This window comes from Nesoenas mayeri (genome assembly GCF_963082525.1).
Source record: "Nesoenas mayeri genome assembly, chromosome: 5".
Lineage (NCBI taxonomy): Eukaryota > Metazoa > Chordata > Aves > Columbiformes > Columbidae > Nesoenas > Nesoenas mayeri.
The window spans coordinates 52,475,192-52,489,501 of record NC_137548.1 but is presented as its reverse complement, the minus strand read 5'-3'; the positions used below and the strand labels follow the sequence as shown (position 1 = coordinate 52,489,501).

At 41.5% G+C, this 14,310-nt stretch overlaps 1 protein-coding gene across 1 annotated transcript; it reads right to left on the bottom strand.

The window, feature by feature from the left end:
- Positions 1–2,857: 2,857 nt before the first annotated feature.
- On the bottom strand, positions 2,858–14,208 carry MRPL23 (mitochondrial ribosomal protein L23). Its single transcript, XM_080345206.1, has 5 exons — positions 14,169–14,208; positions 13,945–14,067; positions 12,962–13,044; positions 10,992–11,065; positions 2,858–3,200 (listed from the first exon to the last, which is right to left on the bottom strand). The coding sequence occupies exons 1-5, from the start codon at positions 14,192–14,194 to the stop codon at positions 3,036–3,038; spliced, it is 471 nt and encodes a 156-aa protein (XP_080201332.1). The 5' UTR covers positions 14,195–14,208; the 3' UTR covers positions 2,858–3,035.
- Between the last annotated feature and the right edge of the window lie 102 nt (positions 14,209–14,310).

Sequence of the window (14,310 nt, the reverse complement as noted above, 5' to 3'; positions counted from 1 at the left end):
AGAGCTGTGCACGCCAAGTGCGGGACGTGGCTTCTCCTGCACCACAGTGAACATCAACATCTTCAACCAAGTCATTACTTTGGTCCTTGGAGACGTTAACTTCACATGTATATACAAATCCTTGGCCCACAGGTATGGCTGCTGACACAGCCAAGGACAGCTCGACACCTCTGTATGACCTCACAGGATCTCCTGATTCCTTGCATGACCCAAAATTAACATCAGGTTGTGCTGGAATGAGCACAATTTACCAAACAAAACTACATCATTTTGAGCCCTTGTCCTAGTTTTACCACTCATTTGATGTACTTCTCTCTGGTACATGATACAATCTCTGCCTTCATATTCAAGTATCATCGCTGTTATCTTCTAGCCTACCTGTACAGTGTGGGGGATGGGATTTGTGAAAAATCCCATCACATTAAGCACTGGCACTTCCACAGAAACACTGGCCAACAAGGGACTGGGAAAGACTTGAGATCTTCCTAATCCCACTTCCATGGCAATCAGGAGCATTACAGCAAAACAACAGTGGGTCAGGGGTCTTGAATTTTCTTTTTTTTAATCTTACCATAATTTCACAGGAAAACTATTTTAGAGGTAGCTGGTAACATTACTCTCTTACGCAGCTTGAGTATCTGCCAGAATTTGGTTGCAACTTCATATAGATACAGGTATACTTGTCCCTCTGCATCTTCCCTTTTGTGACACTCCAGGCAGAAACCTGTCTTGAACATGAGCTAGAAATTAGCACCCTGAGAAATCAGGGAGTAGCAAAGCATGGAAGACGTACCCAGGGGCTTTTGATAGTCATCTTAGAGCATATTTGGGACTGCAAATTAACTCCTCTCAGCTTGGGTCCTCAATGCCAGTACAGAATGACTCCAACCTCTTCTGAGGACCATAACAGGGAAGGTAGAGAGGCTGATGCTGTTACACCTGACACATGGAATATGGCCTCATCTATGCAAAACTATCACATACCTGGCTGTTTGCTTTCTCAGGGCTGACCAACCAGTTAGGAAGATATATGGCAGCACTAGATGAATTCTTTTCATTTTATCTTCACCAGGGTGAAGAAGATGGAGTTACCTATATTGGAGGTGACCACAAAGGAAAGTGAAGAACAAATAGCAAATGCCCTAACAATACACAGTAGGAACAAAGCCCCAGCCCCAGTATGGATCAGCTCCACATGGAGCTGGGAGTTTGAGAAACAGAACCCTTTAAAAATATATATAAATTTAAAAAAGGAGAGGGCAGTGGGGAGGCTGTGTAGAGCCAAGGACAAGAGCCTTGCATCTAGACAAATTCAATCATCCTACTTTAAAACTGCAGGCCAGCTTCTGATTCCACCTGGAGTTTCACATGCCACTTCAAAACTCTGGAAGTATTGGCTTTGCAGATGCAGATATGTCAAACATCAGAATTTTTTTCAGTGATGTTAGTATTTTTCCACATCTACTAGTGTAACTCTGCTGGCAAGAAAGAAGTAACGAATTCTCCCTTATCTCCCTCCTCTTTGAGAACATCTCGCTGTTTAAGCACCAGCTAACTTAGATCATCATGCACAATCCCCCTTGGAAAACGGACAGAGTGGGATGGGAAAGTCACTGGGGCTGTAAGCAAGAAACCACAGAAGAAGAACTGTCATGCAGAAGGGAAGTAGCAGGGGGAAAGAGGCGACTAATGAACAGAAGGGGGTGTGTAAAATCCTACTAGGATTGCCTCTCTGGGGAACAGCTGTTTCCTTGTAAACATCTTGCTAGCTGTCCAAACAAGAAGTTCAGATAGAGAACAATAAAGGAGAGCACCCATGCAGAAGCATGCAAGATATGGGCTCATTCACTGCCCTGCCAATTGCTCCAAGTGGCAGAATTCAAAAGCTGGGGTAACATTAGCCATACGTTTAACTCTGTGTGTGCTGGTGGTGTAGCCAACAGCCTGCATCTGTGGTGAAGTCCTTCCTAGTCCTCCTTTTCCCCTGCTGTTTCTGACGCATTAGCAGAGCACATTACTTGATAAAAGCAAAGAGGAAATATCCTCATCAGTGCAAGGAGAAAGAGCTGCAGAGCCAAGAAATGAAAAACCTGAACGTGGCAGCCCTCAAGGCCTTGAAAAGTTCTGCCACTGCCCTGGCATCAGCAACTTGGAAGCAGAGAAACTTGCACCAGAAAAAGTAAAAAGAGCCTTTTTATTAGTCCTGAGCACAAAACAGCCTACACTGGCAGAAGCATTTCTATGCCAATACAACTGTGTCCACACAGGACTCTTGCCAGCACTGCAAGGTAGCTGCGGACAGGAACACTAGCATAGCCGTGCCAGTAAACATTCCTAGGGCAAGCTGGCCACAGACAGCAACTACCTGCACTGCACAACAGCAGGCAGAGACCGTGCACCACCTCTGTCCATTCCTTTTTGCTTCTGGGGGTCAAATGCACATGTGTCCAGTCACAAGCCTATCCAATAAACTCTGTCTCCAAAAATGTCACACAGCCGTTAACAAAGGAGCACAATTAGATCACATGCACATCTCCAGGAAAGGCTGGGGCACTTTGCAAGGAAGGCAAGGCACAGGATAGCAGGACACCATAACTGACAATAACAGAACCCTGTGTCCTGCACCAATAGTCTAGTTATCTACATCTTCATGTCTGCCTCTGACTGAGCCATCTTGACTCTTACACATTCTGTTCAATGCAAACTACACTTATCCTGGGAAATGAAATGCCTACTCAACCTGTAGAAACAGGACAAAGGCAGGCACAAAGACACTCTCATAGTCAGGAACAACAACAAGCAAGTCCACATTTTAGAAACAGTCCCAAGTTCACAGGAAAGACCAGTCAGATTTATTTTACCTTTTTATTTCTTTAGGGCCATTTTGTTGTAGTTGTGCACAAACAGCCAGGAAAAAAACCACACTAGCAAGGGCTGCTCAAGAATAAACATTCGGTCATTACAAGAAGTGAAGAGCGCAAGTTCTGCTGATCAAAATCCCTCTGAGTGTAAAGAAAGGCAGCTGGCTTGTTGCATCAAAGTCCAAACCAATCAGGGACTCCACCTCGTCTGAGGTCACCCTTCTGCCTCTGCTTCTCTCTCTCCATATATTTATCCTTGAAGTCATCAAAAGCCTGAGTTTCTGTGTCTTGTTCTTTCTCTGGAAATAGGTTGGGAAACTGAAAGGTTTGTCCTTGGCCCTAAAGAGAAAACAAATGGTCAGAGAGACATTCCAGCCTTTCTGCAGTAGCTATGATGCATATACTTACAGTGAAAGACCACCCTGAAGTTTCAGCTAGTGCATAATGGTACCTCTTACCTCCCAAGATCTCTTTCCACCCCTCTCCCCAATGTACACATATATTCCAGCCCCCCAAAGCAACCCTAATTTCCAGTCTCTGCTCCTTTGTGTGCTAATTAAGACACTGCCATCTTTTTTTCACAGATGAATGGTCAGGAGATGGACACCTCTGCAAAGACTCTGAACCAGCTCAGAGATGGTGTATGAGTCATAAAGTAAAAGCACAATGAGAAAAATAAGTGATTTTGTTAAAGTAACACCATTGGGGAAATACACGGTGGGACAAGCTTTTCTTATGTTAGCGCTCAGGATATGAGTAGCTGTTATAGTTGTTTAGATCTCAGCTAAGGATAAGAGAGAATAGTCCTAGTAGCTGTTACTGTGGTGTGTAACGTGGGAATACACAATAACAGATATCAGAGGTCTCTTATCTACAGGGATAAAGACTGTAGTGTAAAACAATTACAGTGGGAACAATCTGCCTAATACATCACTGATGAGATTAAAGTGATTACATCTGCATCAGTCATTCTGCCTAACAGACAAGTCATTTTAGTGAAACATCATCATCAGATCTATGTCTCCCACTTGGAAAATAAACATTTGCTTGGTCTCTGGTTTTTATCTAACAGCAGGAAACCATTATTCTGTGGAAATGTTCTATCCCATTAACATTATCTACTTACTTTTTAGTGGTGTTTGCACTAAGCACAACTTCATTAAACTCAACGTCAGCCCTTTCATTCTGCATAATAAAACTCATAACTGATAGTTCATAACCCTAAAATTACTCTCCAAAATACTTACAAACCTTACCATACATTAACTTCTTTGGCAGAATACCACATAGAGAAATCTCAACAAAAGTATTTAATTGTTTCAGATTAAAACAATGTCCTTCTACAAAGGACAAGAAAGGAGCCTTCCACAACGCAGCTACCTATACTACATTTTGGGATCAGAAATGTGACATAATTGAATCTTGAAATAAAAAGTCACCATACCCCTGACCCAGCTCAATGTGTGCTATGTTTCATCCAGTCATATACACTCAACCTGGTGATTTACAGGTGTGAAAGAGTTTAAATCTCAAGCATACACTGTGGAAAAAAACATGACTTATCCCAGTTGAGCTTATCCAGACTAGAATCTAGGAAATATCAACTCATACCCAGCAATGCTCTGGTTGTTTTTGTAGTGCATACTTCTTGGGGGTTTCCTAAGAGCCTGACCATACTACAAAAACAACAAGGGAGCCGCTGTGTATATTGCTCTTTCCTCATTTTTAGCCTGGATAAGATCAACTGGAACAAATCAAGGTTTTCCATTCCACAGTGTACACTCTGGGATTTCAATTCTTTTGTACTTTTAAATGACCAACAGGTATGCTTATTATAGCTGTCCTATCACAATTAAAGCATAGCGCCATTTCAAGGCACAGAAACTGGAGTTAGCAGTGTCATTAGGCAATCCCAAAGCTGTAGGCTACTGAAACTCTTCCTGTAGTAGGCTCAGCAGTAAGTACCCTTGAGGCCAAGCGCTGCCCAAGACTTTAGCACACTGAAGCACTTGGAAAAGAAAAAAATTGGTTTATAGTACAAAAAATTATTGTGTTTTAACTGCATTGTGGGCAAGTCATTCAGCCTTGTGGTATCTATAGAACAGATGGGGCTGATTCTAAAGACTCGTCTGCCCTGGAGAGGAAGCCATTTTAGTTAAACTAGTCAGAAAACAATTCAGGCTAACATGGTAGGCATACCACCTACACTGAAAATTTGAGAACTATTTATATTGGTAACAGTGTAGTAAGGGACTGCTCTTGTTACGCAGCACTTCCATTCTGGTATGCTTCCAGCACCAATGCACTTCCCTTATTGGAGAATGAAGGAAAGCTGTCCCTAAAGCATACTAACAACATCCATGGTAATTCACTAAGCATTGCAAAGCAGTTATTATTTTAAAAAGAAGAAAAAAAAAATATATACACACAGAGGCTGTAGCCAAACCAGACAAATCTTTCAGCTGTTTATCAAAGTGCTCACAGTTCCCTTTTCAAGGCTGGTGAAAGCCAAATATTGAGCTGAAATTGTCAATTTGTATCTTGAGTCTTTTAATAAATCAAAATCAGCACAGACAAGTTGGCTCTTTCCAGCTCTTGTTTTCTGAAGAAATTCTGATTTTGGCTGGCAGCCAGACACGATTCGAAACAGCCAAGACACTACACCCTGAGAACTGAAGGTTGATAAATCTTAAGCAACAATACTATGCAGTAATACCGCACTGTAAGATTCTGAAGTGATGAAAGCTGTATGAAAAATAGCTGTTGTGCATGCTCAGTAGCTAGTTTTCAAAAGAAGCCTGTATCTTGGGTATTTCAAAATTTCAAAAATACCAAAAGGCATCAACTTACATAAAGGACTGTGAGCCTGTCCAGGCATATTTACATTCAGTGCATCTTCCACATGATGCCAGAGACTACTGAGGTTCACGCTCATATGCCACACTTTCAAAAAAGTGTCTACCAAAGGAACAGAGAGATTGTCAATCCTTGACATAGTGCTGCTTTTTCTTAAACCTTTCCTTGGTCAAAATTTTCCCTTCTATACAGCACCATTTGAAAACCATACGACAAATGCATCCTCAGAATTAAACCCTAATTGAAATAAAGCAAACACCTATATTTCCACCAAGTTGAACAGGGTTTTATCTGTTTTGCAAACTGCTAGAACACAAAATACTGGCATATTCAACCAGAAAGCAAAATTTTGGCTTATTCCTAAACCTTGCATTTGTTCACTGTTTAACCTTTTGCAATCCACTTAACCAAGGTCATTCTTTTAATTATTGAATTACTGAAATTCACATAAGTTGAAGTGGGCTCTAAAAAGGCTAAGGCTTGGCCCTCCTTTAGAACTTCTGCCAGCATAATTACCTTAGTTGGAAGCACAGAGAAAGAAAGATAAAATAAGAACACCTTCTCACCTGACGTAGCTGTGCTAAAAGAAAATCCTGTAAAAAAGACTGACCCTGGTAAAAAAATCATTTTGCTCGGATAATTTAGTCTGTCTTGGAACTCTATCCTACACTGCCATCAAAAGAACTTTTTCACCAATGTGAGGTGATAACACTGATAGTCTGGAGTTTGTCAGGATAGGATCTACCACCACATGCTTTTACATCTAAATGAGCCCTTATAATGTTAAAAGTGAAGAAGGAAAAAGGAAAAAAAAAAAAGGCAAGCCAAAGAGGCAGTATTAAAACATCAAAAAAAAAAAAGGCAATGTGATTATTTTATGCATTGCTATTCTCAGTTTAGGGTCTTCCCACAGACCTCCCTTTTTCCTACAGATTCTAAGATTAAATACAAGTGAGTCGTGTGGTCCAGTGTTTTGATTACAGAAATGGGAGCCATTAAACTTCCACACCTGCACAACTCTAATCCTTGCTTCGGCATTACCCAAATGTAAAACTGATTTATATAAAAGGTCTTATGAGGATTCACTTTTTAAATGCTTATGTCTTTCAGGATAAAAAGTGACCCAAGCATCAAATATGTATTTTCCCCTTAGATTTCAAGCCTTTTTCATTACAAAGGCTGAAAACACACTTTGTTCTCCGAGTCTGTAGAAGGAGTTATCACATCCAGTGGTACAAATTGCCTCCATTCATTTTAATGAGAGGTTAAGTGACCACAATTAGGCCTATGAAGTCAAGTGTTAGCCTTTCCACTGCTGAGCCTCATGTCAGAAAATTGCTGGAAGGATTATCCGGCACAAACTTACTTATACTTCCCTGACCTTTGAGTCCCTTGAAAAGTTTAGGAATGGAAGGTCAGCACAGATATCATTATGTAGGAATGACGCAGCAAACACTGATTGTGTAAACAACTGTGAGATCTTCTGATTATTTAGATAATTGAAGCACTTACTACTGTCCTTCAGAATTAGGAGAAAAATGATGTTTATAGTATCGTTAACTAAAAAAAATGTTGGACTCCCAACAGCACGGGATTCAGTCCAGCAGTAGCAGCAAATGCAGCTAAGTTTAATAATCCAGTGCATTTGAACAATTCTCCTACTATTGCAGTGGTAACATCTGATGTTAAAACATATGGAAAAACAGCATGGAAAACAACTTCAAAAATCCATACAGGAATGACACGGTATACAGAGTATCCAGGTTTCCTCTGAATTCAACACATATCAAAAGAAAACTGCTGTCACATCTGACGTGCAAACGGGTTAATTACTACGAATGTACCAGTCACTCTAAACGGGGTTTGAGAAGAAAGCATTTGCAAAAATATTCCCACCGGTGCCATCATTCATGCAGCTAAATAGGTGTTAGTCCTAATGTTGACAAGGTCAGACTCCTTCTTACAGCCATCTCCACTAGATTTCTCAAAACAGGTTTTATTAAAAATAGGTCTGGATTCCAGAGGCTTGTCTACAGTTGTGCTCCCACGGGTGCTAACACCTGTTGAGCTAAACCAGTGAGAACACTGAAGGAGGAGGAGGGGATGTTGTTGGTTTTTTTAATTTCCCTTATGTTGATGCAACTGTAAAGTTTCCCACTGGATTTTTTTAAATAACGTTAGAATAATTGTAACTGTATTGGAGTAAGAAGAAAGGTTGCCCTACTACATTCGTTTATCTACTCTGCAAAGATATATAGCTTTGTTTTTAACTAAAAAAAACACTGTAAAAAAGTAGTATTTGATACCAAGGACCATAAGTCTCTAACTCAAACCTTTCTCACCACATTCCAAAAGGGGAAAAAAGGCAGGCAGGCTCTGAAATGGTATGATATTGTTGATCCACAGCCTTCTATGATTTGAGGTATTTTTTTAGTGTGAAAATATTATGCTTGGACAGATCATGTATTTGTCCAGTTACAGCCCGAGAACAAAGTAAACAGCTCCGAATATCCAAGAAATAGTATTTGGAAAAGAAAGGACAACAATTCTTACATGTGGAACAGCTGGGGCACTAATCTGACACCTAAGGGTATGTTGACTATGACTTCATACACCTTCCACCTTTGAGACACTTGCAGTAAGTTAGTGGATATATACGTTGTGCTGGGACCCATAAGGTGATGTTTTATGAAGCAGGAAAGCATAACTGGTCATGAGAATATACTCCATTTCATTCAGGTAAACCACACCACAGCTGCTATGAAGTCATGCTGCAAAGATCAATACTTCCACCTAGTGGCGACTAGAAAGATCAACCCAAGACCTTCCAAAAATACATCCTTATTTTTCCAGTCATAAGCAGTTTTAACTTGAAACTGGATTAATGAGAGAAAACACAGCTGGTAAAAATGATGGGAAAGCCCAGCTATTCTGACTCGCGGCAGATGCAAACTAATTCTCATGAAAATAAGGATTTTACAGTGGTTACCAAAGACTTCCCTAAATTAGGCAGATATTAACAACGGACTGCATGGGGACTGTTACCGCCTAAATTACACCATGAATGAGAATGAAGCCAAACCCTTCAGTTTCAGAAATGACACTGTGTTTCTGGCCTCATTCACTGTTTAAAGCTGGTGTGAACATAGAACTGGGAGCTCATTGTCTGAGACACCAGAACTAGTGGTGAAAAGCAAAGGATAAAATGAAAAAGGGAAAAAAAAAAAAAGGACAGACAAACCTAAATGTTAAAGTAACTAATAGACGCCAACAATAACAGAAAAAAGAGAGCAAGAAGACTAGGAACAAGGTGAGGGGAAAATGCACAGATCAAGCTTTGCTGACAAGAGTTTAGTAAATGGTCAGGACTCTCCCACTTGGGATGAGGTATAGCATCAAAAGGTAGTCCCCTGACCCTGTCATGGGTCAGAAAGAAAACATGTCATTCCTTAAAAACTTACAATGATACTATAGTTTAGGGCAACGCAGCAAGGGACACGTGCTATCTCATGTACCAAGAGTAGTCCTCAGCCACAGTACCATAGGGTTCTGTGTAGGCTCATCTGCCCAGCAGACAAAATGAGAGGCTGGAGGAGTGACCAGAGTTACTGCTGTCCAGTTGTCTCCAGTACCAACTTAGTCTGGGTAATTCTCCTCTCCACCACGGAGCTGCCCTTAAGGTAATGGCAACAATTTTAGGCTTAGGGGTTTGATGCGAAATAAATGTACAAAGGCACTGCCTTAAGTGAGTGGCTTGTTCCACCCAACAGGAAGACTCTGCTTCCCACTCCTTCCCCAAGTATCTACAGGTTGCAAACTACCTCCTTCTCAGCTCAGCAGACAAAAGAAACAAGACTGCTTTAAACACAGTGAAACAAAATTTGATAACTAAGTGCAGTTTGCTAAAGATCCATGCCTGCTTCAATCTTGGGAAATGAGTCTCTAAAAGCAAAAAAGTCACTAGAGGCAGTAACAATGGAAAGTTCTTGCAATTACCTACTAAGGAACAACACTCAGAGAAAGCAACTTGTAAAATGACAACATCACTCCTGGCATTAAATTCCTCAGCTGTGTTCTTAACAAATCATTTGTACCTGATCTCTCACAGACAAAAACCTAGCAAAGACAATCCAGAAGGGAGAATTTGCCCACCAAAGCAGCTTGTTACTTGAAAAAGGAATGTGTTTTTTAGCCATCATAAGGCAAAATCCTCACATGGGTGAGGTTGCCTTTAATTTCAGCATAGTAAATCAAGGTTAGTTCTAATCTAAATACAACTCTGTTACTTTCTATAAACATTGTACTTCATACTGTTCTTTCAAGGTAAGGGCTGTCTAGAAAAACACACTTTTAATACTCTCCTTCCAGAAGGGGCTTAGAAAAAAAGTTCTAAGCACATTTAAACTTTGAAAAATTAAAAACCAACCAACCAAATAAAAACAGATTTTCCATTGTCTGTGCCTCTTTAGCTTGAATCCAATTTCATATGAAGTCTTATGCAGTCTTTGAGATCACACAGTGTTCCTCCCACACTGAATCCTTGTCCCAGGATGGAGTAACACTGAGGTTGTGTTACCAACAGCAATTTTGAGCTTATGGTTTTACAACCATAAATAACATTCCTTAAATGTAGTTTTGGTATGTGAAGGGGTTTTCTGTCAGTGGTCACATTTCTTTTTCACATAGAGACAGGTAAGCCCAATAGAAGCCTGAACTATAATACGCTCCTGTGATGAAAGACACTTCTAAGAACATGAAGCTCCTTTTCCACTGGGCAACCAACACACGTTTCAGAACCCGGTTTAGCCACAAAGCACGCTTGTTAGACATGACTAAAAGCTCTCCAAGGAATATGCCTTAGTCTTCTCTGAAATCCAAAAAGCTTTAATAAGAAGTTCCCTACCCTTACAATATATTCTTTCACTTACTGGACATTTAAGCAATCAACCACACAAGTCATGAACCTTCCAGCACAGGGAGTACAGGGTCAGCATGAAACTCACTGGCAAAGCAGCATCATATGACATCAGACCATAACTTACATACAGACCTCAAACAAATACTGGACTTGAAAACTAACCATTTGTTTGAATCTGATTTTTAGACTAAGTCATTTAAATCTCTTTATATATTCTGGAATGTACTAAAGAAAATGTCATTATTAAAGAAATGGTAGAAACCCTCAGCCAGCCAGAGAATTCACTTAACATTACTTCCAGCTTGGCTGGTTAAGAGTCCCCTCTTTTTTCCCCACAAGCATCCATGTTAACTCACCAGCTGTACATATGCGACCTTGTAATCTGGCTTCTTCACTCTCTGATTTTTGTGATTCCTCTTGTTGTTTGCCCCTGCAGAAATGAAGAGAGCCCCACCTTTTACTTCACAGGACTTCCAAATTCCCCAAAGTAAAACGAAGTTGAAGAGGTGGGGGGGGACACTTCACTAGTTCAGATTTATTGGTAAGAGGAATACTCTTTCTTCAGTACCAACACAGCATCACAATTACTAAAACGTACTGGAATTGGTAGACACTACTCTCCTCATTCACAAGTAGGGAATGGAGACATGACCAGACTCAGACTGCTGATAGCCACTGTGCCTTCACGTCACACACAAAGTTTGCAAAGAAGCAAGGAGAAAAGTCTCCTGAGTAGGGGGCCAAGAGTGATAAACCATCCTCCCAACAGCAACAGCTTCAGGAAGGCAAAGAGGAAGTGACCACTAAACAGCTTCAAACTTGTCAATTTTTACTACCCAGCTAATGAGCTGGATCTACTGTTTATACACAAGAAAATTACACTCCACATCCAAAAAAATCAGAACACCCCAACCTGCTGCAAGTATGCTGGTCACACTTGAGTGGGAAGTCTAATTCATTTTCTGCGTTATGCAGACATTAAAGCTCTCAATTATTAGACATTCTAACCCTCTTTCCCCTTTTATCTCTGAATATATACATTCTACCATTAGATCCAATAGCAGTGGGGGACAAAATGGTTGCAAGGACAAACATGAACACTTTTCAGTACTGTTTGGAACTACATGTGTTTGGTATTTAAGACTTTAATGAATTTTATTTTTCACATTAGCATATTACAGATAATCTTTGTTTTCTTTTCTTCTTTTCTATTTTCTGAGTTTTACAAACTTATTTTAAAGGTTTTTCTTTCATTCTTCATTTTTCATTATTACAGATCTATTTTCCTATTAATTTTTAAAAATTTTCCCTACTCTTACCATTATAAACACCTCAATCAATTCCTTTGCTAGAGTCACTACATGAAAAATAAAAAATGCAGCCAAAGATGCCCTAACCAACAAGTCACTCTCTGTTTGATCAATGCATGGGCTAGTGATCAAAAAGGTAAATAACATGAAAAGTATATTCCTAACTTTGCACTGCAAGTGCAGTCAGAGAAGCTCTGGGTAAGGAAGTATTCATATGTAAAGGTGACACTACATAAATATAGCCTGTTTCAGTGAGAGACGGGTCCCTCTGCTTCAAGTTAGAGTTGAGCATAACTTAACCCAGGAACACTGTTTTTCTCTCAGGTTGGTTTTATGCTGTTTTTTTGGTTGGTTTTGGTGTCACTTTGTTGTTGGTGGTGGTTTTTTTTGTTTTGGCTTTTTTTTTTGTAGTGGTGGCATAGGGGAGAAACACCATGAGTGGAAGCATCCAAGTCCACAGCAGAAATATGGTAACGACAGCTGATGAAAAACTGAAAGTTTGTAGAGATGTTTTTCTGACATTATCTACTGGTCTAATAGAATATTTTTCTTTACTCTACAAACTTTGCGTGTTGTTAGACCACAGCACCTCCTCTGTATGCATGCCAGCTAATCTCAACTTACACATTTTTTGAAAAAAAGGCTGTGGCTGAAACTGAGATTAATTTTATTAAAACACATGAAGTAATTCCTTCTTAAGTGAGAAACCTACTGGTCTTCAAGGAGAAATGGTACCAACTACAAAAGCATGTAGCACAAGCTAGACAACTACCAAGATAAGTGGTTTTAAATTACATCTTTAAGACTAAACTTATGTCATAATCTAATCAAAGTATTAAAATATGAAGTGCTGCATATTGATTTGAAGGACAATCAACTCAGTTGATAGAGGTCACCAGCTAAGCACCTGGAACCAAAGTTTGTTGAAATCTAATGGACATTTGGGTATGAAAAGTCTATTCTGACTGCACAGGGATGCTGTATTCATGCTTTTGGATTACTCAAACTGCACTTACCATACTGTATTCTGGTCCTCACAGTAGCTACCGGCACATTGTATATTTTTTCAAGGTAATTCTTGATATCCACTTTTGTCATTCTAGGCAATGTAAAAACATTTTGGAGAAAGAAATAAGGAAAAGTATAAATATTTAACTAAAATAAAACAGAGCCAGAGTATTTACAGACTGGTTGATACTCTGGAATTAATGTCTTCTCCTTTCAACCAAGGCAGCTTTACCGCACAAAAGTATAAACTCAACAAAGATCATAGACTGCTACAGCAATTCATTACCCATAAACTGTAACAATGACAAGTATTTTATTCTCTGTAGCCTAAACAGTAAAAACCTCAGATATTTTCTCTATTCAGTGAGAGTGGGTGGGCTTTCTCACTGTCCGAGCCGAGAATCCTTTCTAATCTTCTCAAAGGCATTTACTAATCTTTTCAGGACCTGCCACAGCCTTGTCGGCTTCAGAGTGTGCAACTGGATCGGTCAGGATGAAAGAATCCTGACAAATACCTAGACATACCTAATTTTCTCGGGATCATTTTCATAAGCACTTCCTCCTCACTAAGCCTGTCCTTGGGAAGGCTGAACCTCACTAAGAGGAAGGAAAGCCAAGCAAAGCTCGTACTAAAATTACTGCCCTCTCAGCCCTCTAAAGAGGTCTCCCTGATGCTAGAAGGCTCTTCCCCCAGCCCAAAGGGCGCTATGTGGCACTTGGTCTCCTATCCCTGAGCTAACCGGACAGGCTGTGGCCCAGAAGGAGGTGACAAGAAGCACTGTGCCGGGACGTGTGGCACTGGGGAGGGGGCAAGGGACAGAGGGGGGTGCTTCAGAATCGGCGGTCGCTCCTCCACCCCCGGGCAGCGCTGAGCCATTCGTGCGGCAGACCTGGACCCGCCACGGCTGCGGCTGCGGCTGCCAGGGCTGTACAGTGCCGTGCCGTGCCGTGCCGTGCATTGCCGTGCCCCGTCCGCCGCCCCCGCACTCACTCCATGGAGACGCGGAACTGGACGGTGTCCTCGGGCTGCGGCACGCCCGGCCGCACCGCCAGCATGAAGAAGTTGGGCCGGAAGATCCGCAGCTGCGGGCCGCCCAGCTGGAACAGCGGGTACCTGCGGGGAAGACGACGCCGAATGACAGACAGACTGACTGACTGACTGACTGACCGCCCGCCCGCCCGCCACCCCGGCCCGAACCCGCCCGGCCCGCTCACACGGCTTTCCTGGCGCGCGTCGCCATGGCCCCGGCCCGGCCCGGAAGCGGCACGGCGCCGCGCCAGAGCGGCTGCCGGAGGGGCGGCGGCTCGCGCCCCCTGCTGGCGCGGAGGAGCTCTGCGGGACCGCCGGGGGGCGCCT